Here is a 16,535-nt window from a genome sequence, read left to right as displayed (position 1 = left end):
ATACCTAAGCTGATCTTTTTTCCCTTTTCCCCTCATCTCTCTGTCTTTCTTGCTTTCTTTATATTCACCAGTACACCAAAGATACTGTTTATTCAAACTGTTGCTATTTATGTTTACACATTACAAACTGGGGACTGTACTGGAATAGGATTCCATGTTTCCTAATCAAAGAAAAAAAACATTACAGAATCAATTGTTCAGTCTCACCCTGAGCCCCTATTACAAAGTGCCGACTTTAAAGTTTGGAGGTCCTCAGTTCTTAGAGTTAGTCCATCATAAGCACCCCACATTTTTTTCTATCCCCTAATCTTACCCCTTTCCCAACCCCAACCGCTGTTCTACCCTAATCCTGACTCCCACTCCAAACCCTAGAGTTGAGCCAAACTCTAACAAATCAATGTTCCAAATTTATGGTAAACAATTTATATAGAGAGAGAGTTTGGTGGGGGGAAGGCATTTCATAAGTAATATGTGGCAATTTGTTGAATCTGAATTTCTCTTATGAATGGTACCAAGAAGATATCTGTTCCTTGTTCATATTTTATGCTTTATCTTGCAGGATCCCCCATCCCAGAAAGCTTTGCAGATGCACTTTCCCATGACCTGGTTTTTCGTGATGATGATGATGATGTTGATGGTGATCATCGAAGGTCAGTGAAATTTTTTATGTGTGTTCTTAAATCCTTTTTTTTGATCCTGAGAATACAAAAATACAAAAAGCCCTGAATACTTTTAAGCTTCAACTAACGTTTAAACAGTCGTGCGATAATTTGGGGGCAGCAATGTCCTGCCTTCACTCCAGAGAGAGGGTATGTGTATGTAAAATATATATACACACACATATATGCGCACCATGAACAAGATACAGGAGTGCCCTCAGGCATGGAATATAAGTTGAATGATACTGTAATGTCTGATGCTGCTGTAGATTTTGACAGGCAGTTGGTTGCTATAAATGGCTCGTTACATGGGAGATAACTAATGACACAAGAAGTTTGTCTATCTGTTCAGAGCTAAGGTGAATCCTCCTAACTTACTGTAAGTTGAACTTTCTTCCCAGTGTCTTATCAGCAGTCAGCAATTCTATGCCATGGATACTTATAGGAAGGGCCTCCAGAATGGAGGTTGGTCGTCCCCCATCCTGAGGACAGGATTTAATGAGGGTGGTGCCTATCTTCTCACTTTTCCAAGCCCTCTGTGGAGTCAAGTACCCATTTCCCACAGACTTTGGGGTGGTGGGGTGGGGAGTTCGTTGCGCCTCACGGATAACCGACATGCCTCCGAGTTTGAACATCAGTGCTCTTACGACTCGGATATCCGCTTCCCTCATTCCGGAAGAGGGTTGGGGGGAGAAAACTCGGATGAGAGATGGTGCAAAAGAGACTAAGGTGAAAGAGACGGAAAGGCTCGGCGCCATTCGTGAGCTACGAGCAGTGATGGTCAGATCTCATGCCAAAAGTCACTGAGCAGCCTGGTAGTTGTCTCTCTTCCCGCTCCACTCCTATAGCCACTAGCTTTAGTTGCTGGCACGGCGTAAAATGCAAACCAACCACACCAAGCCACCAACACTTCACCTGCAATTGGAAAAAAAAAACCCGCTGCGACCAGTCTGTGTCTGCCTTATGTACTTTTATGAGGTCGCACCGTATCATACAGTGGGGTCATGCCCGAAATTACAGGTTTGACAGGTCATGAACGGTATATTGTACGTATGGGGCCCGCCAGTCTAATGTCAGGCTGTCTGGGGGAAGGAGGATTGGAGGGGTACTAGGAATGGAGGAGGGAAGTTGAAACTCTCCCGACCAAGCCGTCTTAGCCAGGTTAGACTGTCTAAATTTATGTGCGCGTATGTGTGCGTGCGTGTGTAGGTAAGAACGTAATTGTTAAATACTTATCTCCATATTTATACTTTCTTTGCTTAGGCAGTCGGGGTTGTTTTTTTTAATAAACGCGCGAAAAAGCTGCATCCTTTTTCTTTTTCTTTTTTCTTTTTGTAATTTTATAACTTTAGACTACTCTCTGTCAGTCTTCTGTGACCAAAGTTTACGCAGTCGATCCTATACCTCTACCATAGATATTAGCTTAGATATTAGCGTCTGATACAACTTTATTAATCCACAATGGCAATTCCAGGCAGTGCTTATGCTAGCGCTAAATATATACATATACATGTTGACTACAATAAATTAAATAAGTTCTTTCTTTCACTATATATACACACATACGCCGCAACAACAATTAAGATAAAGTTGATGACCTTAAGTCATCTCACGCTAACAAGGCCAATGCCAGTAGAATAAATCAAGTGAGTGGCACGTGGAATGAATGAGTTGCACTGACCCACACTTCGCTGCCCCCTACCTGGAGCTTGCTGATGGGACGCGGTTGCTGTTGATCGGGCCTCTACCGATCCAGAGTGAAGTTTCTTCTTCGTCAGTTTATTCTAGTCTGTTCTCTGAGCTTGCATCCTTGGTGGCTCCCATCTACTTTTAAAGTGAACATGTCAACAAACATTCTTTGGGCCCCTGCCAATGCTGGCATTCATGGCAATGTCCAAGCGGACCTGTCTCCTGGTTAATTGCAGTCACTAATGTCATCTGACTGTCCTCACGGTCTATGTTAAGTCCTTGTGCAACGCCACTGGGACTCTCTGGACCAGAACAAGCTACACGCCATCCTTCCCTGTCTTTCTGACCGCCTGCTTCCATGCTGCCCTGTACGGCGGGAGGAGGTGGTTCTCTAAGATTAGGACACACCTATACCATGCAGTCGCACCTCTGACGAATTGAACCCCCACCAATTTGTCTCTAGTGTCATTTTTATACTATTTATACAAATTTATATATGTTGTGCAGTTTTTAATTGCTTGTCCTGGTTTCCATAATATCCGCCAGCAGTGTTTTTACAGCAGACTGTTTTTTTTTTCTTGTTTAGGTCCATCTGATCGTCAACCATTTTTTTTTCTTTCTTTCTTTCTTTTTTAATATTTGAGGTTTTTATATCCTGTTAGACTTTGGTTTCAGGTTCTGCTTTAAGGGTGGGGTTTTATGCCACAGCACTCCTTTTTTACTATATTACCTACAATTTTATAATTTTGTTCCTTTGTGTTGGAGTTGTTAAGGATGTTATCATATCACCTGGGGGTTTTGTGTCTCAACCTTTTTAATTTTAATACATTTCCTTTTCTCGTCGTGATATAGCCTTAGGTGCTGGCACGGCGTAAACACAAACCATCAAACATTCTGAAACACGGTTTACGATAGTTTGAAATGCTAGCTTCGGATGTAATTTGCCACCGAAAAACCACTATGGCGTATGAAACAGTTTGTTGATTGATTTGAAAGAAACATCTAGCTGCAGTGACATGGAGCAACAAAGTGTTCTAAGTAAAGTTTTTTTTTCGTTTGCTATAAACTGAAATGGGTTGATCAAGAATGAGGGCACGAAGAAAGGAAAGGGTAGAGATTGTCCCGAGTGAAGCAAGAGAGTGCAGGACGTATAGACTATGTGTTGACAACGCCCGTGGACTGGACACAAAGCAGTCATCTGGAACGCAGTCAGTGCTCCGGGGACATGATATTAGGTTTCTTTGCGATCGGCAAGACTCGCTACATCTGCTATGCTCAAACCTTTTTTAAACCAGGTGCCTCATGTTAAATATGGGACTTTATATGATTGATAAATTGTTCTGTGGTCGACAGGTTTGGGGGGACATCTATGGGACATATTGCAGAAATGTGACCGTGTCAAGAAGTAGGGCCCGTTATTTACCAAGAGGGTTGAACGTTTAACCGAGTTTGGCAGAGTCTTTGCATGACGGTTATCTAGATAACTGGTCAAATGTTCGTCCATTTAGAAGGGCCGTTAAGACCGACTTTGTCACCTCTCATCTCCCAGTGGTTGTAAAGTTTTAAAATATTGCCCTACAAGCACAATCGTCTCGCTGTAACCTGACGCTTTTTTCATGATACCTGCTGTGTGGAGTTTGTGGGTTTTTTTTTTTTTTTAAACATCGTGTTAACTTTCTTTAAGTGAATCCCTAATCCAGGGCAATGGGCGTGGTTTGAGATTTATCTATAGATTCTCACTCGCTAGTGTACAGTCACAAAGCGGAACGTGAACGCATTCCTATCTGTACACATACCTGCCACGCACGCACGCACGCTGTGTAACAAGCGACATTCTGGTTCCCTTTGTTCATTATTCCATGGATTTTAACATCGCGATCATCAAATATCGATCGGCTTAATCGATGCAAATATTATAATAACACGATCTTTGCAGTTCCTGTCATCTGGGTTTTCATCGATTGATACATTGTGTTATTTTGTGTAGATGTACTATGTAAGTCGTATATACGCAGTGAATAGCGGTTTCCGCAAGCTGTGTATCATTGAAGATACATCTAGCGATGTTTTTCTACAAGTGTTTGATGTTTTCGTCCTTATACCGTCAGTTGTTTGTTCCTTGCGTTGACTTCACAGCCCACCTAGGGATTCGTTAAGTGCTGTTGACCTCTCGTGCTATTGTAGGGAGCACAATGATATTCTGCTTTTATGTTTCGTAGAACAGCTGACTGACGCACGGGGCAATGAACAAACAAAACTTTTGAATCTTCATTTTAAAAAAGACGTGAAGGAAAGTGTTTTCTTTGGTGGTTGAAGGATGGGTTCGAGCAAGGTGGCTTCCGGGACAAGTAAACAAAAGCTGACGTGGGCATCTGCAACCAAAATTGTATTTAATATAGGTCCGTAGGGAATCGAATTTTCGTGGCAGACGAAGATTTTTATTCCTTTGCACCACCACCACCACCACCACTACCACTATCAGTCCTGTCCCCACCACTGACAGGTATTTTAAGGGAACCTTTCTGAACTCTACTGAATAATATCTTTGGTACAATCATGCGGCCTTGTCAGCCCGCGTGATACTGGCCTTAAAACAATGCTAATCACGCAGAGCGCTTCATTAATCTCAGTCGACAGTACTGTCCTTGGTCTGGTCGTTATATATACACATCAACAGTACATGTTTACTAGTTTTTGTTTCTGAAGTTTAGCGTATCATGGTGTTGTTGAGTGCACGAATCACACTCATGGTGTGAGATTAAGATTGTGATAAAGGTAACACAAACGATACTGGGGACGTGCTACCTAGCGTGTTTCACACTGTCTACAGGAGACCTTTGGGGTTTCTGCCAATCACGCAGTTCAGGATGACAAAACTTTTATATCAGTGAAGTCTATTTTCTGAAAGTGGGAATAAAATCTCAAATGAAATGTATTTAACAGTTATTTCTAACATTGCACCATGTAGATAACTTTGATTACTCGGTTAAGTTAAAAATCATTATCGTGATTTTTTTTTTAAAGTCAACATTGTATCAGCGTTTACATTTCTGCATTGTCTATATAGTTGTGGCTACATTTGTTTTGTTTTAAATTCTCGTCATACCAGAGCGCTATATGTGCGCAAATTGACCTAAAAAATTTTTGTTAAGCTAAAACAAAATGTGAACGACAATTAGCACGACATTCTTACCACGCATATTGCTTAGAATCACATCGAAGTGCTACGAAAATGCACCATAAAGAACGCATTCTTCAAATCTTCCACTTACTGCAACTTAATTAGCTCCATGTAAAAAGTGGGTGGCGAAAAAAATTCTACCCAGACGCGAGCAGGGTGCTTCAGGAAATGTTAGACACGAAAAAATTTACTACCGCCAATACTGGGTCAAATGTTTACCCAAGGTGGGACAGGGTGGGACGGGGGCCTCTCGCAGTCGAAGGGTTTGCAAAGGATTGGGGTGGGCGGGTGGCGATGTCATTGCAGTGATGCGCACTTTTTCAGGTGCATGCTGGGGAAGGATGTCGTCATCTTGTACAGTCATCATCACGATGTGACAGCCGCCTACTATTCCGCTGCAGTCTCTTTCTGTGTACTGCGACAGGGTGACATGTGCTCACAGTTGTTGCTTAACAACTGACGTCCGCTGTTTACGCAGCAGTTCAAAGATATATGTAGCTAATGATTACCTGGTTGGCGGTTTTCAATAGCTAGCGTTGCCGGCGTTAATTTTTCAGGTGGGCGCTCTTCCAGCTGCGATTTATTGTCAACTTTCGATCTACCACATCACTTAAGTCACGTTCATTGAATTCAGAAATCAACAGTCGTGGCATCAGTTTAGGGAACAGCGAATCTTTTGTACTCTTGCACTTGCTACCTTGATTACCTTATTCTTCGTTAACTTGAGGATGACAGGTCATTTTCAAAATTTGTTGTGATCACTGATGCAACAGCAATCTAAACATGTAAGATGGCCAGCATTCAGTGTATAAAATTCAGACTAGAGGGCAATGGGGTCACGTCGTTTTGAGTGAAGGAGAACCAGTGGTGTATCGTCTCTGACAGGCTTTCAGAGTTCGCTGCGCTTTGCGGACCAGATCAAGTGGTACCAACCGCCACGTCACGACCTTCGCTCGCTTATTTGTTGACCTTATTTGGTTACATGCTCCCAAATAAACATACACAAACCAAATACTGTCAGCTATATATACCTTCTTGTAGACATATAAATTATTCTGTCGAATTTGGATCAGAGTTGGACAAACTTTAAATTTGAATGGCTATCACACACGCACACACCAGTATATATATACTGTCAACATTGAGGCTTACATTATATTGATGTGTATATGGCAGAATGTATAAACTGCATTTGGTCCTTTAAACTCAGGAAGTCACATATATAGTTCGTACATAGGTGAAAGATCGGTCAATCTGATTATTAGATGTCCTCAACACCATGTAGATAAACTTGCACGTACACCACTATAGCAGGTATGTGGACTACCAAACAAAAAAAAAAATGCTCAAGATCGCAATCTGTTCTGTTTTCGTTCCATTAGTGCGAAGTAGTAAAAATCCTTTAGTGATTGTTCTCTGAGCCCTAGAGAGAGTCCGCTTTATTAGAAGAAGTAAAAACGTTAAGGAATTTTTTTTTTAAGGCCACAGATTGTGACCTATATATTTATCGATCGGTGTGGTTCATTTTTTTTTTAAATTGTCGTCGCCATAAATGGGGATGACGTGAACAGGCCATTTGTAATAATAACAGCATTAAAGGGATTCAGACGATGATGATTTTTTAAAAAACAGAACTTTTATAAATTTTTTTAAAAAAGAAAAAAGATCGTTAGCAATAATGCAAACATTTCTTCAAATGTTAATTCCTAGAAGAACGAAATATTTTATTAATCGTACTCTTCGAGATGGATTAATTTATCTTCCGTTGTGCGGTTCAAAGCCTTTCTCATTTGCCACGCAGACAGCTGTTATTGTTTGTGATATTTCTGTTGTGGTCGGGGCGCTGTGAAGGATTTCGTTTCGGTGCCACACGCCAATCCGAATTTTGTAACCGCCTTGCGCTGGCAGACGGTCCATGTCACTTCAATACACGACTTGTGTCATTCAATACATCGCGGCACAATGCCGGGAACACCTGTAGCGACACCGTAGTGAAACGGAGTGTGTCGGGGACTATAGCCAAACCTCTAGCTCACGAGTTTCGACCGGACCTCAGGCCACGGAAAGGCGTAGTCGCCGCTTGTCGTTTCGAGATGAAGTGCGTCGTAGATACGCTGGTCATTCTTGTTTTGTGAAAAGGCTTCGGTCAGTTTGTGAATGAAAACTTCATGCCTGTGGAAAAGCTATGCGCAGCGATGAACGAGGAGTCCGAAAAAAAAGACAAGCACGTCAGTGCCAATGGATATCGGTGAGTGGACTTGAAGACATTCCTTTGTTCAAGACAGAAGGAAAGAAACCTTTTTAGGGGGATTGTCAGCTAATCTAATCAATTACCTCGGAACCGCTGATTAGCTGTTTCCTAAGTAGCTCAGTAAGTTCCTCACTCCCGTGTGTAAAAAGCAAATCTGTTAGTAATGTTTGAGAAAAAATGCTGAAAGTTTCTGCCTACACAGTGTTTCGTGCTATGTGTCATAGTTAAGGAGTGGTGTGTTTTGAATGTGAACCGTTTTAGTTTGGTGTGGGTGTGTTTATTCTGCCTGCGTCGCATAGTTGCTTTGTGCACTCCTCGTTGAATTATTCAGTTCACTAATGCAAATCTGACGTCTGAAGATTCATTACACTAGATAGACCAAGGATAGCGTTGACGTCAATACTTCAGTGTAAATTATTGCCTTCAAACAACATATTTGTAACACTACACCCATAATTATATTTACTTTGTTGTGGACTGCAGAGCATAACATAAAGACAAGCTGAAAAGTGTTGCTTGTACCACTGAGATAAATTCAGGTGATGGTTGGGTGTCAAGAATCCAGGAACAGTGTGAAGCAATGGGGACTGGCACCCTGCTGTTCAGTTTTCCTCATATTCTCATGTGTAGATAAATTCTCAGTCCTTCACCTGTAGTGGGTGAACAGTTGGGTATATATTGCTCATTCACTGCCACTAGAGTTGCGACAGAGGGGCCATTACTTTTACAGGTGTTTTTCATACATGCAACATTAAGCCAGTGCAAAAGTTTTACATAGTGGTACTTATTTCCCCACCTAAGTCTAGCTAAGAAATAAGCCACTGCTTAGTTTTAAGTTTCAGAAGAATTGACAGTGAGATATGTGTACTGAAGGCATGCATTGTATTGGCTATTCACTGATAAAGGAAGCTGATGTCACAGAGATAGATAAATCATTATTGTAAAACCAGGGTTGTTCTTGATCTACCAGAAAGCAGAACTATTCTTATGCTTAAAACCAAAGCTATATATTCTGAACCCAAACTCGCTAACATTCTTATTTGGGGCCATTCAACCAGTTCCATGCTTCAAAAGACTTTATTTTGGAAATGCCTCTTGCAGTAACCAGTCTAGCTGCAGCATCAAGTTGTCCATTATTAAGATTTGTAATTTTGTGGGAGGGGGCGTAAAATTTAGTACTGTCATCTGTCTCTTATTCTTAGCCTTGTAATATGAAGTGCAGAGAATGGCAACATGCTGCAGTGAGTCAAAGCAGTTTGAGATTGTTTTCATTGAAGTGGGATCTTGTGGAAAGGAATTTATTATTCTTTTAAAAATCATGTTATTATTGGTGTTCTCAGGCAGATTTCTCAGCAGTGGGTAGTAGTGTTCAGTTCCCAACACCTCTTGAGAGATTATGTTGGTAAATTTACTCTCAAATGTGAGAGTTGTATGCTGTAGTTAAATACAAATATGTTTGACACAAATATATCTAAAAACAGGTAAACCAGCAAAGGGTGTGGTTTTATGAACTGTCAGATATAGAATGTGTGCCTGGCTTTTTTATGATGTACTGTAAATGTAATATTGAACCTGGTGGTGCTGATCAATACCTGCAGTTGATAAAGCTAGCAAAGGGGGTATAGATCCAGACCTGGAGTAATCTTGACTCTTTCAACTGCTAGATGACCATGTAGCAGTCAGCCAGTGGTGCATTGAGTGTTAACTGTTTGTGTAATGATCTGTGTAAATAAGTGTTCTCTTGTTCTTTCTAGTGTGAGAATCCCATTTTTAATTTGCTTTTTTGTGGCTAGATTTGGGATAGAAGGGATTTAATTGTGTTCATATTGCATTCACTGCTGTTTGAAATGAAATACTCTGTTTGAGAAGAGAATCAAATGCAGTCAATGAAACAAACCAAATGTGTCTTGCATTTAGATTTTGTAAGACAAATATTTAATACTCTGCACTTTGGGGGGCTGGTCACTCCTCTGTGCCAAAAAATGTGTGTTCAAATGTAAGCATTCATATGTGTCATGGCTGTCTCTCATTTCAAGCCGATTTGCACTCCCAGGCTGAGGGCAGGGGCTAGGTGTAAAATGAACTCTATTACAGTGCAGATGTACCATCAAAGTTCAAGGGAGACGTGTATGTCCTACATGGAATTGTCTGTTGTTTTGTTGGGGATTTTTTTGTTTTGCTTTTGTTGTTTAGTTTTTTGGGGTTTTTTTTTAAACAAATGTGCACAAGCTGCTTGACTTTATTATGTGTGGGAGGTGGCATTTGGTAATTTTTATCTTGACTTGGGCGTGTGTAGCAAATGGTATTTTGGTATTCTTTTCTTCTTTGACGTCATCATGAATCTTGTGTGTGGCAGATGGTATTTAGATAGCATTCATCTTGACATTGAATTCACTGGACACTGGTGATCTAATGACTGCTATTGTATTCGCATGGAGTGACCAAAGGTCATGTGATATTAGTTACATGCATGGTTTGATGTATTATGTGGTCGCTACATTCTCATATCTTCTCATACGTGATGGAGAAGTATTGTGCATGTCCCACTGGTATCTTGGTTTTGAAAAGGTTTTAACATCAGAATGTCTTGAGCTAACTTGCTTAATGACGAGTTCATATGCTAGTTTTGAAAAGTGTGGATGCAGGTGTAGCAGTTAAAAATGATGAATTCTGAAGAAATAAATCAAGAGAAGACTTCACTGTGAGAGTGATTGCTGTTTGTTTCTGAGGGTGGGGTTGGAGTTTTAAAAGTAAGTTTTTCAGTAGAGATCCCAATATTCAGGAAAGATTGTGTCAGCATCCACTGTAGTAACAATTTTGTCTCCTTTGTGTATTAAGTCCAATACAGAATGAAGACATTTTAATTGGGTTCAAATATTTTACTTAAGTTAGATCTCTCATACAAGTCCAGGCCAGATTTGTCATTGGTGTACAGTAGTTATTTTTCCCAAACAAGGTATCTATGATTCACCAGGAATAATTATATTTTTTTTCAGGACTCAGCTTCCTGTACCGATGTTCTCACGTGCTGATTTCAGTGTTTGGAGTATTCTCAAACAATGCATTGGCAGGGTAAGTATACCTTACACACAAAATAATTTGATAGAAGAGACTTTTTGTCACATACAAGCTAAATCACAAAGAACAAAAAGGAAAGCATGCTTGAAGTTACTTGTGAGCGAATGATCAGACAGGAAACTATTTCAGTAATTTCAGCAGGTGCGCCTGTCGGCTTATAAATGTTTGAATCTTTGGTGAATTTGGTCTTCTTCCAGAGAGATGTTATCTGATGACTTCATATAATATTTATAGTTTAAAAATAGGAAGTTAATGAAGACGTGGTGAAAGGACAATGCAACACTCTCAAATGGAAGCTTTTTTGTGTATGAAGTGAGCCATTTGGAACAACCCTGATTTTCTATACTTTTTACAGATTTTTTTTTCAACTTTCATGCAGACACCCTTACTGTGCCATACAGAATGATAACATATCATTAGGCATCTATCAAACTAGGCATTTAGTGTAAGCTTGAAAACTAGGGAAGGAAATGATGCAGGAGATAAAATACAGTATTTAGAACTAACTGTGTGTTTTAAAGCTACCAATGAGCTTTTGTGTGTGTGTGCACGTTCACATATGATTGTGTGTTTGTGATGGTTACTATTATAGGAGCTGTCCAAGATCACAATGCCTGTTATATTCAACGAGCCTCTGAGCTTCCTGCAGCGAATATCAGAGTACTTTGAATATGCAGACCTGTTACGAAAGGCTGCTGTTACTGGTGACCCTTTGTTACGCATGCAGGTGATTGAAGTTTTGAATATTCTCATAAAATCTGAGGCATTCTAATTCTAAAATTGTTAAATGTTTTAAGAAAGATGTTCAGAATATTCTGTTTTGGTTGTTTTAACTACTTATAACCAGCTTAGCTTGAGATGCTACGATGTAATGTACCTTTCTTATTAATTACTTCATGTTAATGGGAAGGAAATTCCCTCTAGAATTTAAGCAGTTTGGTGGTGCCAATGGTTAGGGCTTGTCGCCAATACAGTGAGGACTGTCTGTTCTGGTCTCAGCTCTCATCTTGGGGACGCTATTCTTTTCTGCATGTAGCAACTGTTTACAATGTTAAAAATGTTAACAATAATCCCCTAGTAAACATGCATCAATTAATCCTTATTACTATCTAAGACATATTATTATTATTTATTAATGATCTGTAATTCTAAATTCAGTCCTGAGAGAAAGTTCTTTTCTTGATGGTTAACTTAAGAAATAATGAACATAAAGTTTGGCACAACACTGCTTTCACTGTATCAACAGTCACTGGGGACTAATGTTCCATGAATCTATATATATGTATCTTACATACTTGTTTTAACTTTCTCCTTTCAATGTCAGTAAAGATGACAGAAAATTCCATAAAGCTGTTTGTTGTTTCAGTGGTGTTTCCTTGTTTCTTCCTGTTCAGACTTTGGTTATTACACTTCTTGTAATAATTCTGTTTTTATTTGCAGTATGTCGCAGCATTTGCTGTGTCAGCCATTTCCTCCAACTGGGAACGGATAGGAAAACCTTTCAACCCTTTGCTGGGTGAAACCTATGAACTGGAGAGGTAGCTGGATGCACAAAAAATCTTATTTTTAATGATGATAATGATGAGACTACAGATTAATTCCATGTTATAGTGTCCTAGACAGGTGAACTGCTAAAATCAGTAGTATTCTGTAAGAAGTTCAACTTTCAAAACCTAATAACTAAGTTATTTCTTTTTTTTAATGAGAGGGCATTATTAACTATGAAACATTTTATTGAACTGTTGCTTGACTGACTTAAAGAGACTGAAATGTCTGTAGTTATAAAAAGTGGGATGATATCAGGTGTTATAATGTTGTTACTAATTAAGCAGGTTGACCACATTGGAGTCTCCATTATCCCTGGTGGTTGTCTTCAACACGTGTTTCTGTCAAATTTCTTTTGCAGGCGAGACCTAGGTTTTCACCTGGTATCAGAACAGGTGAGTCATCACCCACCAATCAGTGCCTTCTATGTGGATGGTGACAACTATAGCATGCATGGGTCTGTCCTGCCTAAGCTGAGATTCTGGGGGAAGTCTGTGGAGGTGAACCCTAAAGGCAAACTCACTCTCAACCTTTCCAGGTCAGTGGCTGTGGTTTCTTCTGTTTCTGTCTATGTGCTTCCCTCAACCGACTGTTTAGTTACCAGGCAAGAGGCAAATGACTGAAAGACTGCCTCCCACACACACAACAAAAGTTGAGTTCAAGATAAATGTAGTCTCTAAAACTTCGCTCCTCAGTAGTAAAAATTTTATAGGACTAACCTTCAAGTTCAAACAGGATTGACCAGAAAATAAATATCAGTGGTTTTATAAAAATGCTATGTTCATTTATTCATGATACCACGAAAGTACCAGATAGTGTATATTTGTACACAAGTTGATAAACTGTTGACTGCCTTGTTTCAGATTTGATGAGGAGTACTCTTGGAACAATGTTAACTGCTGCGTTCACAATGTTATTGTTGGGAAACTTTGGGTTGAGCATGTAAGTTTAAGTCAAGAGGTTGGCTTGTGAGCTATGTAAAGGAACATTTGCTGTTGCAAAATACCTCATGTTGTGGACATGTTTAAACTGTATTTATCATAACATGCACCCAGACTCACAAGAACCAAATGTTTGGCTTCTTAGTCAGGTCATAGAAGAAATGTTGATTGTGTAAAATAACCTTTTGGATACAATTTCCTAATTAAAGTTTTACACTTTTCTTTTTTTCAAAGTGGAATACACTTTATTTCACATTCTTTTCTTGCTGGCATCATTCAGTGTGGAAACCAAAATCTAGTTGCAGCTGCAAAAAAAAATGATTGTCATTTTTTTGTGGGCAGACGGGCACCATGGAAATTGTATGTTCATCAGGGCTCAAAACAGTGCTGAACTTCAAGCAGTGTGGATGGTTTGGCAAAGACCTTCATAAAGTCGAAGGTTACATCTACAGTGCCAAGTATGTGGGTTTGAAAGTTTTGCAATCTTTGTACATATTAACAGATTAAGGGATTTCTCTGAACATGGCCCAACATAATCTTCTTATAAATTCTTATGATTCCCAAGGACACAGACGTGTGCATGTCATATTTTATACCATTATAATTGATTCTAATGTCAGTTGTATTGTTGTGTCTTCGAAAAATACTTTTTACTGAACTAGTTTGATTACTTAGTTTTCAGACAAGGTTGCCAATAACTTGAAGAGTTTTAATACCCGCCCACACACACCTTAATTGAAGTAGACTTTTTATGGGAGATTTCTTAATTCCTGGACCCTTGTTTGCCCAGTATTAAGTGAAGCGTTAACAATATCCCCATTTTGGTTTAGTTTGATGGATGAAAAGGCAACTTTTCAAATCGAAGATCATTCACTTTTCATATTGTATAGGCATTTTTTAAATGGACAAAATGAAGGGAATTTGTGTGTTTCATGGTTTATTGTATTAAGAGTCATCTCAAATGTTGGTGGAACAGAAGAGAAATAAAATAGCGTGGATTTTTACCAAGTACTTTGGTGCTTCGTCTTTCTTTGCAGCAAGGAAAAACTACGTGCTTTATATGGCAGTTGGGTGCTCGGTCTCTACTCTGCAGATTTCGATGAGTATGACAGTTACGTCAAGACTTCACGTACACCATCAAGTCAGTCATTGAATAAAGTCAGTTGATTTTGTTTTTTTAAATTCTGGTCATGCGTTGAATTCCTTTCAGCAAGCATTTTCTAGTGAATGGTTCTCTATTTTCAGATGTTTTACCTTATAAAAATGTCAGTAATTATAATAAGATGTTGGTAGAGGACAGCTGCGATTCCCTTGCCACGATGAACAAGTTCAAATATATCAATGGAATAGTCAAATGAAGCTGTCTTGTAAGTTGCAGTAACTACCACTAACAATTTAGCAGTAAAATCAGCTAGGAGGGGAGAATTCACTTTGAAGTTAAAAAGCTGCAGCTTTTCATACAAACATTTTACATGTGGTCTGTAAAGGCACTGTACAACACAAAAAGAGTTACATGCTGTACAAAGATATAGGTGAAGGTACATCTATCATCACTTGCAAACAAGAATCAGCCTTTGAGTAAACAGAGGATAAGCTTTGTGTCACCACAGTTCACATCTTTGCTGCTATCACTACTAACCTTTCACCAAAACAGGGCGACAGATATTCTTGGACTCTGTCACAAAACAGATATTCCAGTGTGTGGATGGAACAAATCAAATTTTTTTGATAAAAAGTTAGATATGTTGTTTGAACAAAGAAGAAATGTTATATTAAAAGTGTTTTTTTTGTACCTATTTAAACAAATAAACTTATTTTATGGCATAGATTTGTAAATTTTGGTTTGAGAAAAAAACAAGAAAAACATGGATTTTCAAATAAGAATATGGAAGATTCGTTCTCTGAATAGTCTTACAAATCGGTCCAGGGTTGTCACTGAAATTAATAAGTTTAATTTAAAAGTAACCATGTATTCCATACGTTATCAAGCTTTTCACCCACTTTTTCATGGCTTAGTTATAAATATAAGGCAAATGAAAATCACATTAAGGGCAAAATTTTGTGGCTGTTACTGTGTCCAAAAGGACATGGAGTTTCACCCTGTACTCTTGTTTTAGAATGGCGCCTCATCAATCTTCTTGTTTTAGAACGGCACCTCACCAACAGAAGCATCCAGTGACGATGACGCTCTGCCAGCGGTGGCCTTTGGTTCCTATGAGCTAAACATTCCTTCACAGGTGTGTTTGTGGCAGGCAACTCCAAGACCACCTAATTCTGCACAGGTGAGGGTTTCAAGTGCCAAATATTCTGACATTTGTAGAACCTTGCTTCTAGATGTTTTCACTTTTGGATAAATCAGTGAGAAAGAAACAATCTTTTGAGGCTGCATGTATTATACAAATTATTATCTTATTACATTGGTAAGTACACAAGATTCACAAAATTTGTGGTGTCCCTCAATCAGTGGATGTTATGTTGCAGTACTTCAGTTTCACAACATTTGCGATGTCGCTCAATCAGTTAATGGATGGGCAAGCTGCCATTTTACCCCCTACAGATGCTCGTTTTAGACCAGATATTCGGCTGATGGAGGAAGGAAATATAGGTTGGTCAGTTCAAAATCTTCACCTGTGGAACTGAAACCTTTTACTCTTTGTATGCATGTGTTTGTCATGGCTGGAAGAGATTGCTCTGTCTATCCAGCTCTCTTTTGAATGAGAGTTTGAAATTTTCACCCACAGATGTAGATGTTGGAAGTTTTTCCTCCTTTTCTACAGTATGAACCAAGATGTATGATATGTGGTTGGGTCAGGGATTTTTTAGTGTGAAGTATTTGATCAATTTCTAAAGATATTTATTCCTGATAATATGTGTATATGCAATGATTTAGCAAGTAGTTATTGATTGTAGTATAAATGTTCTTTGTAACAGATGGAGCAGCAGAAGAAAAGAATCGGTTAGAAGAGAAACAACGTGCAGCTAGAAAAGAAAAGAAAAAATCCAAACAGGAGTGGATGCCTCTGTAAGCTTTTCTTCTCATTTTGAAGATTTTTTTTTTTAATAATATAAATTCTGTCTACTCATTGTTAAAAGTGCCAAATAAAGTACAGGGTCAGATGATTCAAAGCAAAGAAACTTTTTTCCCTGTAAGGGCAAAAGCCACAAAAAAAAAAGTTTAAGTACATGTGAAA

At 39.1% G+C, this 16,535-nt stretch overlaps 1 protein-coding gene across 5 annotated transcripts in view; it reads left to right on the top strand.

The window, feature by feature from the left end:
• The window catches only part of LOC112563019 (oxysterol-binding protein-related protein 1-like), a 31,165-nt gene that overhangs the window by 12,143 nt on the left and 2,487 nt on the right, over nucleotides 1-16,535 (top strand). For all 5 annotated transcript variants that reach the window (XM_025236700.1, XM_025236698.1, XM_025236702.1 and 2 more), the window contains exons 15-25: nucleotides 560-650; nucleotides 10,777-10,852; nucleotides 11,451-11,585; nucleotides 12,299-12,396; nucleotides 12,765-12,941; nucleotides 13,267-13,345; nucleotides 13,687-13,802; nucleotides 14,382-14,502; nucleotides 15,492-15,626; nucleotides 15,826-15,949; nucleotides 16,276-16,366. In XM_025236700.1, coding sequence (XP_025092485.1) covers nucleotides 560-650; nucleotides 10,777-10,852; nucleotides 11,451-11,585; nucleotides 12,299-12,396; nucleotides 12,765-12,941; nucleotides 13,267-13,345; nucleotides 13,687-13,802; nucleotides 14,382-14,502; nucleotides 15,492-15,626; nucleotides 15,826-15,949; nucleotides 16,276-16,366 — 1,243 coding nt within the window. The remainder of the gene's footprint in view (nucleotides 1-559; nucleotides 651-10,776; nucleotides 10,853-11,450; nucleotides 11,586-12,298; nucleotides 12,397-12,764; nucleotides 12,942-13,266; nucleotides 13,346-13,686; nucleotides 13,803-14,381; nucleotides 14,503-15,491; nucleotides 15,627-15,825; nucleotides 15,950-16,275; nucleotides 16,367-16,535) is intronic.

This window comes from Pomacea canaliculata, linkage group LG4 (assembly GCF_003073045.1).
Source record: "Pomacea canaliculata isolate SZHN2017 linkage group LG4, ASM307304v1, whole genome shotgun sequence".
Taxonomy (NCBI): Eukaryota; Metazoa; Mollusca; class Gastropoda; order Architaenioglossa; family Ampullariidae; genus Pomacea; species Pomacea canaliculata.
This window is presented reverse-complemented; position numbering and strand designations above follow the sequence as displayed.